Below are 18,545 nucleotides of genomic sequence, written 5' to 3'. Positions count from 1 at the left end.
ACGCTGAGTTTTAACTGCTCGTGTTTCATCTCTCGTGTTTCATCTCTGGTGTTTCACCTCTCCGCAATAGTAAATAATGTGAGAGGTTACTGTTAAACAATAAAAATAAGGTGAAAGTATGTACCAGCGCTGAGATGTACAAACAATTGTTGCCTGAATTTGTAGTTCGTTTGATGTCAGGAAGGAGTTCGAGCTTCCTTTTAGGTGCTCAAAAAGCAGTTTTTTTATTTGCCTCTGCGCGAGGCCTTCTTCGTAGAACCATGTCAGCGTGGCCAAAGGTTGCCCAAGCAAGGCCACGAAACATTACAGGTTAAACTTCTACCCTACTTACCACAACGCTTCGACTCGCCGGATAAAATATCAACGTATCTTTGTTTCCTCCTCCTTTGCTTCAAATTCAGTCGGCAAGCAGGAGTATTGGGCCCTGAGTACTACCATTCGGTTTTCCCGTGTCCGCAGTTTCCTTTGTTTGAAAACTATAATATAATTAAATGCTGTAACGTTCGTTTTATTTTAGCGTTGTTGCAAAAAATCCTCCAATTACTCGGTTGCATGAATTTGTCGGGCCTGGTTGAGGCAGACTTCCATCATTAACGGTACTTGCGGACAGGACCGCTAAAAGTGCGTTAGCGTGGTATATCATTTGTTCTTCGAGTGAACGGGTCAACGGTGGTGTAGTAACCAAGAAAAAACCAGTACTCCAAGTTGGCTGCATGCTTAGCCGTGCCTGTTTTGTGGTAATTTTTATGCTTTAAAATTATTCTAAAACTTCTGTTGGTGGAACGTAACGTAGGCTAAATCACCTAACCACCATGACGTACCGCTTTAAGCTAAATTATTTTAGACTAGAGCCTCTGAAGTCACAAACATTCCCCCCCCCAAAAAAAGCGGAAAGGTAACGATGTTTTTGCATTCCTATGGGGTGTCCTTGTTTCCATAGAATATTACGCTGCTTTGATAAATACGGCAATTACTCTACTGTACCAGCACACTGGAAGCGTGCTCGCAACGTTTTCTTAGAAGCTAGTACGGCCGCGTACCAACTCTACAGAAGCTTGACAGGGCGCGACACTGTGACAGTGTGATATTTCAGTGAGCATCGAAGCCACACCACTGGATTTGGTCACTGCGCACTCGGTATCTTTGAAACGATCCCTTGAATGGCAGGAACGTTCATAGCACCACTTTTTTTGTCTGCTTTGGCGCAGAAACACGACGTGCGCTGGCGAAATCTTCCATATGCGATGTATGGCGAAAATAGCTTGTCAAGATTTTTTCGGTTTCAAAGGAACATGTTTTCGAAAAAGTGTTTCCTTGTTCCCTTCTACTAAAACCACTAACAGGTGGGTGCCTGGACGCGGGAAGGCGGCTTGACGTCCGGAGCCCCTCCGCTGACGTCGTCGCTGCCACCGTTTCCGGTGTCGGTGAAAAGCGGCGACTCGGGAGGAGGAGCGACCACGGAAGGAAGAGGAAGCGAACTTCAGCGCGAGAGAGGTGGAGGACTACGGCACCGACAGCTCCTGCGTGTCACCGCCATCGTCGTAGGTGTCCCGACGTAAGACGATCAATACTGCATGACTGCCCCTGGCGCCACCACCACCTCCGCCGTTCCTAGAGTCACAAAAACCTAAAGGAAACACAAGGCTGGTGCAAAGAAGCGCAGGGGCAGGTAGAAAACGAGGCGAGAAAAATGTTTCTCTAGAAGGTAAAAAATGAAGTATGTGCCTCGCAACAACTTAAAGCGGCTTTTGAGAGGCACTTATTGGAAGAAGAACTCAACTTGACGTCTTTCAATGTTTTTTTTTTGTAAAAACATCAACGAAAAACACTTATGACCAATTGAAGGAGAATACGACGATTTGCGTTTAGGAAATCCTGATTTCACAAGCAGAAAGCTGAGGCCTTTATTAGAGGAAAGTAAGTGTACGTTTTATTGAGGTAATCTAAAAAAACTGCAATAGTGGATGCGTTCTCGTTTTTAATCATGACCCCCCGTTCACGAGAATTCGTCGTTGGCGTAGAACTAATTCCGGAAAAATAAAATTTCTGTTCTTGGTTAACTAGTGTGGTTTACTCAATACCAAAGTCGTCAAGAAGGCGACTTGCAGCAGCAATCGGCTAACTTCAGTTTGTGGTTTTTTCTTCTTCCTGGTTTGTTCGCGCTGTTTTAACTCTATATAAACCTATGTTGGTGACATCATGGCAGCAAAAAGTTTCACTGATGAGAAATTATCGTTATGCTAAAGCTAAAACTAACCTGTAGTTTTTGGTCTATCTAACGGCAATTTTTTGGGTACTGTGCCTGGACGCGTGACATTGACGGCGCCTCTTCTAAGGTGAAGTTTCTTCTGCTGTTTTAAACTTCGCAGAGAGCTCTAGAGCGAACAAAATTGGGTTACGCTTCATTACAGGCTTCTAATTGGGCACTTGGATTTAAAATTTACCTGAATATAGTCACCACATCTGCGGGATAATTTGCAAACATTACTTCATGGAAGATCGGTATGAGTTCCGTCTAACTGCTACTCCAAAACGACGTTGCTCAGCCCACAAACGATTAACTCAAGCATAACGCCGTTGATCTTCCTTGAACTTTCATACTTGGCATCCTAATGTCATAGCCTGTGCAGTCTTTCCTCAACGCTTATCTACAAGATCACTCCTATACCACTCGTAGAAGTCGCAGTCTGCCAATTGTTATTTGTTCATTGATTGATTATGGGGTTTGACGCATCGAAACTGCACAGGCTGTTATGCGCACCGTAGTGGAGCACCCCGGGTTAATTTTGGCCACCTGGGATTCGTTAACATGCGCCTCAAATCTCGTACAGACGGGCGTTTTTGCTTTCCATCTCCATTAGAAATGTGGCCGCCGAGTCCAGCAATCAAACCCGCGTCCTTCGGCTGAGCTGACTTGTTATTTGTGGCAATTAACAAACACAATTATAATGCAACTATCAGAACACGTGACATGCTTCAGAAGTTACCCAGACGCACAGTGAATCTGTTGACGGCTATGCAGGCGGAACGCCAACTGGGCGAGGTCACTTCCTCACCTATCTTATTGGCTCCACGTCGCGTGGACCTACGACTAGAAGACATTTTGAATACAAACTCAAGGCAATGACTTTCTAGGAAGTAAAGGAAATTTTGTTTGTTATTGTCTTTTAAGAGTTGCTGCCATTCATTTACGCCCGACGGCTTTCACACAGTGAAGCTTCATGCAAGTACCTCGTAAGGGAGATATTGTGCAAAGTTTTACGCCTCCCGTCCTGAGTGTAGGCGAAAACTAGAACACCACAGGAATTTTAAGCCACAGTAACAAAGTGTGTGGAATTGCCGGACATGAATTCCGTTCAAATAGCTGCCTTTGTGTCGACCACGAAGTGCATCATTCAGAGATAAGGCATGCTCTCTTTGTCTTTCCCTCACGCCCCATTTCTTCCCTTCCCTTCCGGCTTTGCTGCCTGGGTCCTTTCCAACGCAATCGCACGCCTGGGCTGGATTGGGGACCGGCTGGTCTTCCGCGCCACCGGCCAGCACCCCCCGTACGTGATAGCGCGGCCTACGCACAGAGCGGGGCCACCATCCGTCAACGGGTCGGCGACGTCATCCGCTCGAGTGCGCTACACCGGTTTCGCCGTCCAGCTGCTCGACATGGTAGCGTCGGCCCTGGGACTCGAGTACGAGATCCGGGCTTCGGTCGACGGCTCTGACTACGGCTCCTTGTCGGCACGAGAGGGCCGCTGGACCGGCCTGGTGCGAGAGGTCTTCGAGAGGGTGAGCACACCCGCTTGCTTTAGGGAACGGCATAAAGGGTCTCAGGGAAGGGACGTATACATTCCGGGAAGCCGTGTTTCTACTCCCACTTACCTACGCAGTGGTCTGAGAGGAATCGATTTGGTGGTATATTTAGTCGAAATCATTGAGGCCGCTTTTGCAGCAGCTTTATGAAGCTATTGGTAAGTGTCAGGGCGTGTGGGAAAATAGACACCCTTATGACATCAGAAAAAGTGAAAGTTGATTTTTTTGCAAAAGTGAACATTCAGGCATTCATTCGTTTATTCATTCGGTTATTTAATCATTTATCCATTCAATTACTCCCTCAACAAAATATACCATTTTATTACCTTCAGTGCACCGTGCGCAAAACTGAAATCATCAGACAATGTAACTGCCATTACTAATGCTGACACTGGACAATTGAACGGCAGAAAGAATCCTAGACCACGTGTCTTCGAAGCGTTCCTTTACGCAAGGTGTTCAATTCCACGCTATTTAACACGGCAGTAGCAGAAGGTTGATGTCCATGGCAGTGCATCGGCGGTCAAGTACGGTAGGGGATGAATAGAGCCAAGCGAGCGATTCGACTGACAGCGATATCCCCCCTTGTCGTCAACTCTCTTATTACCAGGCGGCGTGAACGAACAGTGGGACAACGCGTAAGAGACAGACCGAAGCCATTCGACAGCGTAGGAGAGCAGTGAATCGCCAAGCAAACCGTCTCATGCGGCATGAGGCCGAACCCCTTCTAGAACGCGGGGTGTTCGCAAGAGTCTTAGGTGTTAAATTGACCAGTAGTTCGTTCGCATTAACAACCCTTAAGAACTTTTTAGGTGTCCTCGGACACCTCGAAAAAGGGGGTGAAGCAGGCATCCTAAACGAGGCATGTAAGCGAAACTATACCAGGTTCGACTGCCAAAAAAAATCAAAACCTTGCTTTGTTCTAAGTCATTGTTTAACCACCAACTGTTGAGGTCCGTAGTTGTACATGCACGCCCCGAGTACGCTGCTTCTGCAGCGTCTCGTTCTCGTGGAGTCGAAGAAAAGGGTTGGAGAAGTAGTTGCAATACTATTTTCTAGAACAGGCGGATTTCCTGATACAATACGTTACAATCAAGTCGAGGTCACGTTGTACTCAACTGAAATTTATAAACTTCGCGCTCGGGTGACTCTTACTGCATTATCGCGATGACGAGTGTTTGTGATATTCAAATGATATCATACGCGTTGAACAAGAGCTGTAAGCCTGCCGCACATCTGGAACGCGAAGTCTGGCATTGTTACTAAAATATCCAGTAGCCAACCGAGCACAGGAAACCCGCAAGAGCCCTTGCGCCTCGTCGTCTTTTTTTTTTCTCGTATCAAAACGGCTTTTCATGATTACCAGTGCACGCTTAGTTACCCAGCGTGCCACGACACTCTTGCCGTCATACAAGACGCGGCGTAAGCTAGCCGCCCGGCTGACTCCTCGCACCTCGCCTTCGCAGTAACCCGCCCCGGCTGGCGGCTAATGGAGCAGCACGCCGAACACGACACGCGTGCGAGGTTCCCCGGGGAAAGATAGATTACCGGCGCGCTTCCCTTGATCGATGATCTTCTTACGCGATATCAAGGTCTAATTGAATTTCGTAGCACGTCTTCTTTTACAAAAAGAATGGCTTCGCCCAGCAACTCTCGCCGTGCCGACAAGACAAGGCTCGGAGTCTGCTTTTCTTCTTCTTCCCTATTTTAGGCCATCAATTGAGGGCTTAGAGGAGGAGAGAGAGTTGAGGAGAAAGCACCTGAGTGGTTGGCTGGTTAATTTACGGAGTATCGACCACCCCTCTTCCTCGTCGTCAAGTCACTCTCGCAACAAGAGTAACTCGCAACAAAAGCTGGAATTTTAAAGAGCGAGAGAGAGCGGCGTTGACGAAGAGAGTAAGGTTGTACGGACGAACTATTGAAGTGCGAGACATTTTAGAGAGGCCCCCTCGTTGATACCGCTGTGCCTTCTTCATTCCAGTGAATGACAATTTGAACTGCTCTATTCGATCTTTGTAGTCCATCCAATTATCTTTTTTTGGCCTTGATGTCAATTGGCATTCCCATATGAAGTGGCCTTGGCTTTTTCTTAGCGCTACTCGAAAGGCAATGGTCCATTTCGGCGGCCCCTTCGTCAGTGATGAGTGTATCGCTGCAAAACAAAAAAGACATTTTCAATAAAACGGCAGTCCCTAATCGCATTCCCCTCATGGTAGTGATCCTAAATTGGTTCTCACCGATCCTCCGAGACAAAGGTTTGCGTGGACTTCTCGATTACTTTCGGCTAAAGCCGGGTGCACAAGGAAGGCAAAGCAAAAAAAAAAGTGTTCGATACAGCCTTCAAGGGATTAATTAAATGTGGAGAGCCCCTCCTTCCCGGCGGTGCCGCAAAGGCGAGTCTCAGTGGTTACGTGCTTCATTTATTGTGTCCTGACTTTAGAAAGTGTTCTTGTATTATTTCGGCAGCACTTTTTGTGTATGCGGTTACTCTCTGGATGCCTTTACTCTATAAAAGGCATTGCTAGTTGGTTTCTTTATTAGTTGTACAGTGAAAGCACCACACGCACTTGGCCTATCAAATAAAGGCGACTGTCCGCCCGAAGGGCAGCATAGCGCCAGGCGTGTAATAAGCATCAAGAAACGCCACACTTGGACACGAAACAATCCTCAACGGCGGTTAACGTTACTGCCTTTAATGCTCTGGCTTCCAAATCTGCCAGAATAATAATGCCTTCGGAAGAGCTAATGGGTTGAAAAAAGTAAGGTGCCCAGACTTTACCGGGGTCGAGAAGGTGGAGGAGGCTGCAAAATTAGAACGAATCTTTGCGAAAGCGCGACGAATAAAAATCGACCTTGTGACCTATGAAAAAAACAGTTTTATTAGGAAAAAATAAAAAGTTTTTGCTTACCGAAAGAATCACTTTAACGCCATGCTAGCAGCAATTGAAACACTTACAACAAAGAAGTCCAAGCCTATGGATCTTCGCAAGCGCTTAATTCTGGCGCAAGTTAAGGAAATTGCCTTCGTCGCGTCCGCTCTACATCAATCTACATTTTCCCTGTTGCTCTGTTGGTCAGACGCAAGCTTTGTATTGGAATCCATAGTTGGCCATACTGTTGCTTTAAATAAGTGCTTGGTCATCGTAGTCCTGTGAATGCTAATGGCCTTTTTAGCCTCCTCCCCAGGTTTATGCCATACAACATGTTTAGGAATTATAATTTACATCACCCATTGCATTCCCAGGTACCCTACTTCACCAATAAAGTGTAATCGCTGTTGAGTGAGTAACATTCCCTAAAGGACGTATGCAAGCTCAATGTTTATTGCTTCCATCTTTGTCTTGGAACTACGGTAACACTTAGTATATGTTAGACCAACTTGCCAGTATGCTCTTGGCTTTTATGTTTATTTTACCAAGGCAAAAGCATGGTGCTTAGACCTTGCAAAGTGCGTACGCATTGTCGTCGCTATGAATACCTTGAACACTAATGACCTGTTATTCACAAAAATCAGCGGCGATATCGGCCAAGTGCCGAGGGACGGGTTCTGTCACTGTCGTTAAAATTTCATGGATCACTCTGTGTAGCACATGCTGGTAGAGACATCACGCCAAGACCCTGGCTGCTGACAATGCAACTAAACCACCAGTGCTGAACGATACAACCGGTCACTCATGTGTTTTCTGTGCTGTCTTTATTTCAAGCCAGCATCTTTACCATGGTCATTCCCTATTGCATTCCAGGCGACATAACCTATCATCTGTCGCTGGCATATATTTTAAGCGATATTTTGCGTACATCCGAAGCTTTCGCTTCAGTGAGAGAGGTCCCTAGAGAGTCGTTCCGCTCAAGAATTGCAGTGTTGGACTCCCGGTTGAGCACCGTATACACGTTACCAATCTCAGTGCCACAAGCGTTTACAGGGGCGTTGTTAGTTTTCTTGGTCGGGTTTATTCATGTCCGTAGGTGTTGGAAAACTGCGGCCGATATATACATGCACAGAGCAGCACAAACACCCAAAGGTGTATTGGGAAATGATCTCATCGTAATTCTTCGGCCCTGTGGCCTAACGTTATGCTGTTGAGTCCTAACAACGTTGACAGGTACATCCAGCTTGGCATACAGTGTAGTACTACGATAAGGGCAACACTGTTAAACTTCTTTTCTGAGGGAACCACCGCTAAGTTAGCGCTCAACCTTCACACGAAGGTGGCATTTCATGGTCTATTTTGTTGAACACCGGGAACAACGAGGATACTTACCTGCTGTACTGAAAATAAACAAAAACTATTTTCGTCTACGGAAAAATGGCGGCCGATTTGGACGTGCGAGCCAGCGCAAGCTCATCTTGGAACGACGGCGCCACCTGGGGTATGCAGAGCGAAACGGACGATGGAGATTCACGCTCCTTCCAAGGCATGAAGGAGCCAAAAGGGGTAGCAGACGATCAGGAAATATGAAAGCAGGTGAGGAAACAAATTATTGGCAATGGTGAACCTTGGAATATTTTATTGCGATTGGTATAAGCTCTCATGCAACTATTTGTTATTATCGTAAACTAAGGACGAGAAATGTTCTGGTCGTTTGCTACCTCATTTGGCTCCTTCCTACCGTGAATACCCATCGTCCGTTTCGCTCTACATACCCCAGGTGGCGCCGTTGTTCCAAGATCAAATTGCACTGGCTCGCACGTTCAAATCGGCAACCATTTTTCCATAGGGGGAAATAGTTTTTATTGATTTTCAGAATAAACAGGTAAGTACGATCGTTGTGCCTGGTGTCAACAAAATAGAAAGGTAAACGCGACCTTTGTGTAAAGTTTGAGCGTGAGCAGGGCGGCGGTTCGTTCAGGAAAAAAAGTTTAAAAGTGTTCCAATTATCGTCGTGCCACCCTGTACGCTGAGTTTCATGTTGCTTGAAAGGTCGTTATGCCTAACGCGTGGGCTACCCTAGGTCAAGCACCTAACACGTACCCGCAGATGAGCACTGACCAATGCTTTCAACCGGAATTCTCCTGAAGGTATACCTAACGTTGCGCGTTGAGGTGCAAGGACTAATATGCACCAACAACTTGACTTGCAAGGAGTTTCGAGTTCCTTAGCCCATCGTTTGGCTCAATGTTAGGGCTTACCAACGTTAGTCCTAACAAGGACCACAGTACACACACGCAGAAATGTATTGGCCAACACACGAACCCAGAATACTGTGTCTTGCGAGTCCAAATAATCATACAGTGTTACATAGGCACCCGCACAGGTGTAATGAAAAAGCCTTTTCTATTTGGTGCTGGTCTCGAAAATAAACGTCACGATTATAACTTCACGCCTCTTCCCAGGACGTTCCCGTTATTTGCCGTCACCAGGTACCTCTTGTTCTCCCAGTCAGTGACGTCACCTATCAAGGAGGCTCGTATTGAATGTGCGGAAGCATTCCACCATCATTTGGTGCTGCTGTTTCCCTTTTCCGCTGCTTTGCGTCACCCTTTCTCAGAAGCCTCCTCTGGCCCCCCGGCAAGGCTGTTTCCCTTTTCTGATGTGGGAACCCCGGCTCATGCTCAAAGATTTTTGCGCGGATCTCTGAACCCCACAACAATTTTTTGCACCTCGCGCATTGAATGAACATTGAGATCGAAGGATTTCGCCCTAAAAGTCAACCTATGCGGCTAACCTATGCGGCTAACCTTATAATAGGGCGTCTGGAGTCATAAACCAACCCCACCGACGGTGCGGATGGTGGTCGTGTAAACACCATTGACGGATTCTATTCCACCCAGCTTTCAATGCTCAGGAAGACCCGAAATAGTCATCGCTACCTTCATGCAGTAGCAGTTTAAATGGCTGACCCAAGAATAAAACACAGTAATAATTATCTCTGGCGACTTTAAGCCGACATTGCGAATCACAGCAAGAATTACTGCTGCCTGTCTTCTGTCTTGGACAGCTTGGAACTCGTATGCTACATAGATTTCAATCAGTCAACCACACAGTGCAGATCTTGTTTGCATTTCGTCTCTGCCACAAGTTGATTGTCACTACCTATACTCTAAAGAATTACAGAATTTCAGAATTACAGCAGGTGTAATGTTTCGGCAACAGATTCGCTGGAAAGCCACTTTCAAAAGGTCGGGATGATGCATGACAAGTTGCGAGCAGGGAAGCATGCTGTAGTTGGATGAAAAGTTCCCATTTAAGGCAAATGTACTGACCTTCCCAGTCGCATCAAAATAACTCTTACACTGGCTCAAGTAGCAGTAAGCTACGTACCGAAAAATGCAATTATGCTGAATAATTTTCTTGGCTAAGAAAGCAACTAAAAGATACAAACGCTTGTTCCAGGATTCCTTGCTAGCCCTTCGTGACGCCATTCTTGCCATAAGTGTTGCATTAGCCAAAAGACTTAGCTATGGGCCTCCTCTTCATTGGCTGTTCTTGAACCAAATGCCCACTTAATTTTAAATTGTTCTATACTTATTCTTGAACTTGGTTTGGGCTTGCGCTTGAGCCAAACCGCAAATCAAAGTGTGTGCTTAGGTTGGAGATATTCGAAAGCTATCGCCTCCGCGAAGGAAACGAACACTGAGCTACAGCTGATCACCTATTTCTGAGGTATGTATTAACACACATATTTGGGCCTCGCAGGGGGTAAAATGTAAAAAAAATTTTAAAAAGTTCTAATAGACAAGCTACAATCATAGCTCGTCCTTTAACCTCTTTTGCAGCCTGGTTGCGTGTTATTTTTGCTGTGCACATATAGCCTTCGTTTTCATTCGACGAGTAAAAAAAGTAAAATAAAACGAACGGAAGAAATTTCGACTGCCGAGCTTGCGTTGTGCGGCGGTTGGGAAAATAAGATCTATTTTAGTATGTGCGCGTACCTCAAGAACATCCTTTCTGGGACTTCTAAAAGTGGGGAAATTGTCAACGTCCCAGATCTACTTTAACACTCGCGGCACCGAAGTTTTCCGGTACAGTTGGTCTTGTATCGTGGCTCTTCGAAACAGTTCGGTAAAAAGAGAAGTGATGGAGAATAAGAAGGCGGAAATGGCCCCTTGAGGCCATTTTTTTTTCGAACCAAAAGCCTAATTTGAAATCGATAGTGTCACGTTCAGTATGATGGCGCCTACGTGTTTCAGAGGTAGATCTTCGTTGAAGGGAAAAAAAAGAGTTTCGCGCGCCTCCTCATCGACCGGCTTCAGAACTGCAAGCGTCGCTCGGGAAGCGCCGCCGCCTTTCAGCAGCTCTGTAATAGAAACAGCATCGATCTGAAAGGGGCGTTGTGCTCTGTAAAAAACGCGCATCGAGTCTGCGACACTGTTCGAAACTTTGGAAGAGTTATTGTGAAATCACGGTTAGCTGTATTTCGATCTCTATCACCGACAAAACCGCCTCACCACATGTGAGGTTTAAACTGCAGTTGTCCGACACGATTACAATGAGAGCGCAGCCTGCATTCTGTTCGTAAGTGATTTGTTGTCGTCGTTCATATTCTGTCCGCTCAATGATGTTTGGCGATGCAAATCGGTAGACATTGTTCTTGCAAATAGTTGAAAACTGGTCGTACTGATGGCGGGGAGCATCGTAATCCTTCTTGTGACAGGAGAGCCAGAAGTTAATGCGGATGAAGCAGCTCAGCTCAGCTGTTTAGATAATATTGTTCCTTTTTTTGCTACAACACCACCCACCCATCCGAACAACCAGATATGCCGTCTGCAAACTCTACCGAAATAATTTGGAACGGTGGATTGCCCAACGTTTAAATATTAGTTGCGCCGTTGTCTATGTCCGTTGGTGGGGACGTGTGTATCTGTGTAGAGGATGTGGGCATACGCCTTCATAGTATCCCAGTTCTGTAATATGTAAATGCATGCGTGCGCGTGCGAGCACGTTTGTGTGTGTTATGTTCACGTTTCCAAACGGGGCGACACTTCGGCACCATTCCTATTGTGGTGTTTTTTCGTGGTTCTTTTTTAAAACAGAGGTTCTTTGCCAGAAATCGTTGCTTCAGTGGTGTCCGGATCGATCGATTGTAGACGAGACGCCACTTACTAGTACGGAAATTGATTGCGATGAGTCTTTATCAAAAAGGCCAAGTCAAATCGAGAGAAATTCCGAATGGCTAACGATTTATTATCTACACTTGATGCAATATTTCGAAAATCAGGAATCGCGTTACCGTCAATCCTAGCTTCTTTGGTGTTCGCCTTGCTCGACTGTATAGTCATATCAACTGACTAGTGCAGAAGTTCGATTTGTCGTGAGGCCTTTGGAAGAAAACGTAATCGAAGCGCGACTAATTTAGGAGGGCTAGCACTCATTCATCAAGGTGAAGGTTTTTTTTGCCTAAACGCACTTCTTGCGGGTGGGAAGCCGTGAAAACTTGGACGCGGTTCAAATGAGCTTGTGCCTGTATATTATTCCGTATATACCATGCAGTGCCCGTGTATAAACCAACCAGACACTTTCCCTAATTCAATCTAATTCAAACAAAAAGAAAAAAACATTCACGCACCTCCACGGAGTGAATCATGACCAGTGGGCGAATCATGACCCGTGAGAGTGCTTAGTGCTACTAAACCGATTTCCAATCCAATTCAATCCAATCCAATCCAATCCATTTCAATCCAATCCAATTCAATTCAAATCCAAATCCAAATGCAATTCAATATCATCCGATGCTCCTCGCGCATGCGCAGCACGGCTGTCCAGGAGCTCTCTCTCTCTCTCTCTCTAACCTTTTGTGAACCTTTTATTTTGCTCTTGTTAACGTTCTGTGAGACTTTTGTTCACAGATGTTTCGATTTGCACGGCACTGTGCCGTGAGCACGGACGCCGGACGCCAGACGAACAAGACTCGGCCTTAAGGTGATTCTCCCCTAAAAACAGAGGGAGAGCGAAAATCCTACAGCGCAGTAACGAAGCCGAAACGTCTCGTTGTTGTTTTAAAGTTTTTAAGTTTCTTTTGTCGGTGTCTCCGCTTCTACTCCAGTCTGTCATCGCATGGAAGATTGTCATGAGTGATAACCTAAGAGGCAGGGTGATTTCAGTTGGAAACCACTAGCGGTGGAGGCGTGCCGGTCAAAGTCCCCTTCCGTGATCATTACCATGAAGGCAACGTCACACAGGCTGACCAAAGCACACCGCTTCCCCACGGTTCTACAGGGAGTAACCCCCTGTCCAAGATCTCCTTCTATCGGGCTCCCAGTAGTACGCCACTGGTTTCGAGCAATCTCGCCCGATCGGTGCTTCGGTAGTGAGCAGGTAGCGCCGGTTGGCCGCGTGAGTCCATTGAAAAGTATGTATACTCCAAAAGCAAACACCGATAAAGAAGGGTGGCGGTGTCGATGGAGGGCAGCGATGCAAAGGCGATGGTTAACGTTACAGGACATCCTTACACGTCAAGAAAAAAGAAAATCCGCCATTGATGAGCCATTGGCTAGCGTTACAGGACGTGCCTCGGTAACGCTAACCAATGGCTGGCCAACGGCGGATATTCTTATTTCGCGATCTGTAAGGACGGTCGGAAATTCAAAATATGCGCAAAGAAGTATTGGTTTTTTGCAGCCTGATTGTGGGTTGCCTTGTCAACGTAACCTTTCACGAGCTTATGCACAAAGCTCAAAACCTGCTCCGAGCTTCGTTATCGTCAGAATCGAAGTGGTAGAAGAAATGGAATTCTTACGACTTATAGTTAAGCTCTCGTTATTTATTGAACTCGCCGTAAGCACTCCACTTGAAGGTTTTTAGCGAAAACTAGGCGCATCGTGTATTCGGAGGAAGCTTTGCCTGAAAAAAAAATCTACTAAAGACACAACAAAACGTCCGCTTAAATGGCAGGCCAGGCATTTATCTGGCCCACTCTATCTCAGAAACAATGAAGAAAGTAATGCCCTAAAAAATCAACCGCGTCCTACGGGGGCTGAGGCTGAAAGAAAAGCATCCAATGAAAGATCTAGAAACGTATCACCGCAACTGCCGTAGTAATCCACTCAGCGCTTCGGCTTCCCAATCTAAACGCTGGAATAGCTTTAGCTCACTAACGGAGCAGGCGTGCCCACGGAGCTTCGCGCAAAAGCCTCTTATTCTTTCCCAAAGTCTTGTTATACGCGGCCTAATTCGCTTGACTGTGTTTTCCTTTGTTTCGGCACAGCACCGTAATGTAAAGCTCACGGCCGGCACGTCGGCCTACTCCTTTTCCACTCGAGTGCGCTTAGAAAGAGGTGCTCTATTTATACGCGATGGTACTTTGCACTCATTGGTGACGCCCATGAGGAGAACTTTCGTGGCACTTTCTGATGCAGAGTCGTTTTTTAGGTTCTGTTAAGCAATCAGCCCTAATTTCTCGATTTTTTACGTACGCGCCTAAGGAGTTAGCAGCTTCAGTCACAATACAAGTGGTAGCTTTTTGGTACTGTCACAATACTTGAAGAAAGCCGCTTTTCTCCTTAATCCGGCTCAAGTGTCAGGTGATATTTAAATAGACTGAAGGTGTACTTCTTCACCGTAGTTTAGTACCATTTGAGATAAACATTCTGTTGCGATTCCTTCCCATTCGTAGGGCTGGGAAAGCCGCAGAATGAAATTAGCGGTCGGCGACTATTTGTCAAAGGTAAAGCGCCGAAAGCTTTTCACCGAGCTAATTGTAATGGTAAGGCACAGATGCTTGCTTTGCAGAAATTTTTGTTCTTCTACTGGTGCCTGCTAAAGTGAAGTCGATATTATGCAAGATGGACGATACGCAGCAATATCTACCAGTGCGAAGTGAGTCTTTATTCGACTCTCATGAAGGCCAGTCCACTTACCGAAACCTAACTAACCTAGGTTATTTTTCACCTGTGTCGGAGCTCTCACTTAGCGTAAGATTTAAACACACACAAACAAACATACACGCACACGCGCATGCGTCGTATAAACAAAGAAAACTCGCTAGGAGTTTGCCAAAAGTAGGATTAGTGATTAAAAGCACTAGCACGTGTGCACGCACAGCAAATTCACAATTGGTTTTACTACTTACGTTTCTGCAATGGGTGTAAGTATATGATACCGAATCAGGTGAACTTGCGTGGGTATCGACATCTCTTACCATGCAAGAAATGGGCATCATCGACACATTTGGTACAAGTTCGGCTAATAAAGCAACAATTTTAGAATGTCTGACCTTTTAGGAGCCATGATAAAATAAGATCAATGAAAATTTTCGACAGCTTGAGGAAACAATCGAAGATCAGTTTCCTCAACATGTCTCAACGAAAAATGTTTTATCAGATGCGACTTCCTTCAAAGTTCCAACGCCGTCCCGTCAGCAATATTGAGGAAGTGGAAATGTACTGGCCGCGAGAAAGTGTATATCATTTTAAAGCAAAGCTTTCTACCTCAACCAGCCAAGGCTTCTTTAGCGACGTGCGGGACAATAAACTCCCAACGTTGTGGAGGCGGTGGAGGGGGGGGGGGTGGCGTTTACTCATGCAGCACAGTGTAGCTGGCGCGGCGAATATACCCAGCTTTCCCCGCGAGGAGGTGCCTGCTCGCCGGCGGGCGCGTCGGAGGTACGGCGTTGTCGTATGCATTAGCGACGGTTGTTTTTGGCCTATAATGGTGAAGCTTCGCGTCCATTGCGCGCTTTCTTCGCATGGCTTAACTTGTTCGGCAGCACCTCCTGGGTAACCAGGACCCGTCGAATTAAGTGGTCGCACGGCAAAGATACGTTAAGGAATGGGTTGAAGGGAAGGAAAACAAAATGTAGAGACCACATACAGACATCTGGCCGCTAGAGAAACGCTACCTTCGCGCACTGCTTGCCACGAATGGGACTGAGCTTTCTAAATTGAGCTATTCTGATTTGGTTGTGTTTTAAGAGGTAATAAAAAGGCGGACGGTAACTGGTCCTGATAAATAGCGATTATAAAAGTTCCCTCAGGTTTCTCGCAGTTCTCAAACTTACTGAACTAACAGTTTAAATCTGTATAAATGGGAATCACTAATCTCACATGCCGAATTGTTTCGGTGCATACGCGTGTGTCGCGCTGTGGTGTAGCCCCGAGCTAGCACATCAGGATGGCTAGGTTCCATTGTCCCAACCTTCGAAAGACGCTGCTCTTCGTTTTCGTTCCGCCGAATCACGGCCGGGCTACGGCGGCGGCGTCCACCGCACTAGCCCGGCCGTGGCAGATGCTGCTGCGTCCGGGACGCTGCTGCGTCCGGGACGCTGCCCCCGCGAATTCCAAGTAACGTCTGGCAGAATATCTCGCTTCACTTCCCTCAGGCTTCAGCTACAGTCGCCACCACCTCCTCGGTAACTGCGGAAGAGGCAGCCATTGCCCTTGCCCTAACTCAATTACCTACCCCCCAGATCATTTTATCTGACTCCCAAACTGCCATACGAAATTACACAAAGGGCGTCATTTCCACAGCTGCCCTCAAAATTCTTCTTCAGAATCCCCCTGCCCACCCCGTGATGCTGCTGTGGACTCCGGCCCACACCGGCGTAGGTTGTAATGAGACGGCACACCAACACGCCCGAGCTTTGATATCCCGGGCTCCCGTTTCTTTTACGCCTACACACGGCATCCCCGAAATGTCCCACGCGTACCTACTTACGTACAGGGACATAACTCAACATTACCGCCTCCTCCGCAGGAACCTACCTCCCCCGCACCCTTCACTTACTCCGCCGGCAGCGCACATGTGGCGGCTCTTACAAACCCACACTTTCCCACACCGCACTCTCCTTGTGCACACTCACCCACACCAATTCACCTCCCCTCACTGCCCCTCATGTGGCGCGCTGGACACTCTCTTCCACTCGCTCTGTGAGTGTCCGCGCGACCCCTTCCCCCCTTTCCCCTCCCCTTCTCACTGGGAGCAGGCTCTGGGGAGCTCTGACCTCGCAACGCAAGAAGCCGTCACGGACAGAGCCCTGGACGTCGCGGGGGCCCTTTGGGCCTCCGCCACCCCCCTACCCTGAACCCAGTGTAAAATAAAGTGGCACTACTACTACTACTCGCTTCACTCTTTGTAGAGCCACGTGTGTGCATTCAAGTGACGTCGCATGGGCAGTCTTTGTGGGTGTAGTTTACAGCTTTTCTTTCCAACGACCTTCAAAGCGTGGTTTGGAGCCAATTTTTTTCTAACAGATTCGTAATTTCTGAAACCTTTCATATCAAATGGAACATTGAGGCTACGTTTAGCAACAGCCAGTAAATGCTGCTGTCTCTTATTATCATGTAAGGGACACAAATAGGCTCAGGTTATCACTAGTAGCGGGAGGTCGGTTTACGACTGCAAGCATCTTCCCACTTAAAGCAATGTATTTTTCTACTTAGCTCATTCATTAGTGAAACGTCTGCAAATAATAATTTTGGAACACCATGAACCGAAAGAGCCGGGGCACAAAACGAGGGGCACAATGATCATAAATCTTCACGTTCCTGTTTCTTCCGCTTTCGGGCACAAAAGCCTAACTTTTAACTGTCCCTAGAGAATCAACACGGCAGTTTGGTCCGGAATAGATTATGGAGGAAAGCTGTGGTATTTCGAGTGAGTAGGTACGTTGAGTTGTTTTTCAAGTCTCCTCCCAGCAGCAGCAAGTCGTGCCGGTGTAACGCGGATACAAACCTGATAGTAACAGCGCCCACTGTTCACTTTCTCTGCCGCTTGAGTGGCAAACTCCGGGGACGTGGTGTTATAGCATAAAGCTCGCTTTTATAAACCTGCCCGAACGCAGACTGATGCACGACCCTTTGCATTCTTCAGAATTATGTGCGGTCGACGGGGGAATGTTTTGCGTATTAGGAAAAAAGTTACTTTATTCCGTAAAAGACCTCCAGCTTGCCTCGCTTAACTCTCACTGACATTACACTCCCTTTACTAGTTGTACAACCAGCGTTGGAAAGTCGGAACTAGCCCCATTAAGCCGGTTCCATCAGGCAACATTACCACTTTAAGGAAACAGTTTGTCACGCCACAGCTGGTAATGCTAAGACCGTCGGGGATTGCGTTCCGAGAAAGAACACCAGGGAGAAACGAATACGTGAGCAGTCTATCCGCAAACAAGTTGAGGACTTCGTACCCATGAGACACAACAAGATGACATGTGTTTTGCAAAGCAGGTAATGCGCAGTCGGCTCTCCCCGACCCAGAGACGGTAGCAGGGAGCCCTCCCACATTAGGCGAGTCTCATTAACCTTGGAAACACTGTGATTTGTTTCCCCATACAGACACAACAGGATTGTGTAGTAAGTTTCTTTCTGATTTTCTGGACCCGAATATATTGCGTAGGGAAATTGCGTGGCGTAAAGCGCTCGTTTTGCAGTTTTAACGCACACGGAAACGGCCGCGAAATACTTTAAAGCTGTTTGGCTTCGCGAAGCCCCAAATGTGCGGGTTTGGGTCTCTCTAGGGAACCTTTTCTCATGGACAGCCATTAGAGTAGACCTGATTTTAGGTTGGAAGTAGTAGTCAAAATAAGCGTAAATGTTTTCAAGTGATGATATTTTCTCTGTACATGCTTGCTAAAATGGTGCATGCACAGCGTGAGTGCAATAATTCGATTAGCATTATCAGCCTATTCACAGTTTATCAGATTCTTTTTTACTATTTTCTGTTCAACCATCTTCTCGCTAGCCGGTGGGGGTGAGGCTAAGTATGGGGGTTCAACCGAAGAGGGGGAAGGAAGTGCGGCAGTTGTGGGAAAGACTCTAGGATGGGCTCAGGGGAGCGGCAAGTTTGTCTTCGTATTGAAGGGGT

The 18,545-nt window shown here is 46.8% G+C and overlaps 1 protein-coding gene across 1 annotated transcript in view; it reads left to right on the top strand.

Annotated features, from left to right (window-relative positions):
- LOC144151719 (glutamate receptor ionotropic, kainate 3-like) overlaps positions 1-18,545 on the top strand; it is a 656,159-nt gene that overhangs the window by 610,374 nt on the left and 27,240 nt on the right. Inside the window, exons 10-11 of the mRNA XM_077682841.1 lie at positions 1,344-1,541; positions 3,541-3,780. Coding sequence (XP_077538967.1) covers positions 1,344-1,541; positions 3,541-3,780 — 438 coding nt within the window. The remainder of the gene's footprint in view (positions 1-1,343; positions 1,542-3,540; positions 3,781-18,545) is intronic.

This window comes from Haemaphysalis longicornis, unplaced genomic scaffold, assembly GCF_048455015.1.
Source record: "Haemaphysalis longicornis isolate Haplotype H1 unplaced genomic scaffold, Haemaphysalis longicornis Haplotype H1 scaffold_9, whole genome shotgun sequence".
NCBI lineage: Eukaryota > Metazoa > Arthropoda > Arachnida > Ixodida > Ixodidae > Haemaphysalis > Haemaphysalis longicornis.
The sequence above is the reverse complement of the archived record's forward strand: the minus strand, read 5'-3'. Positions and strand labels throughout refer to the sequence as shown.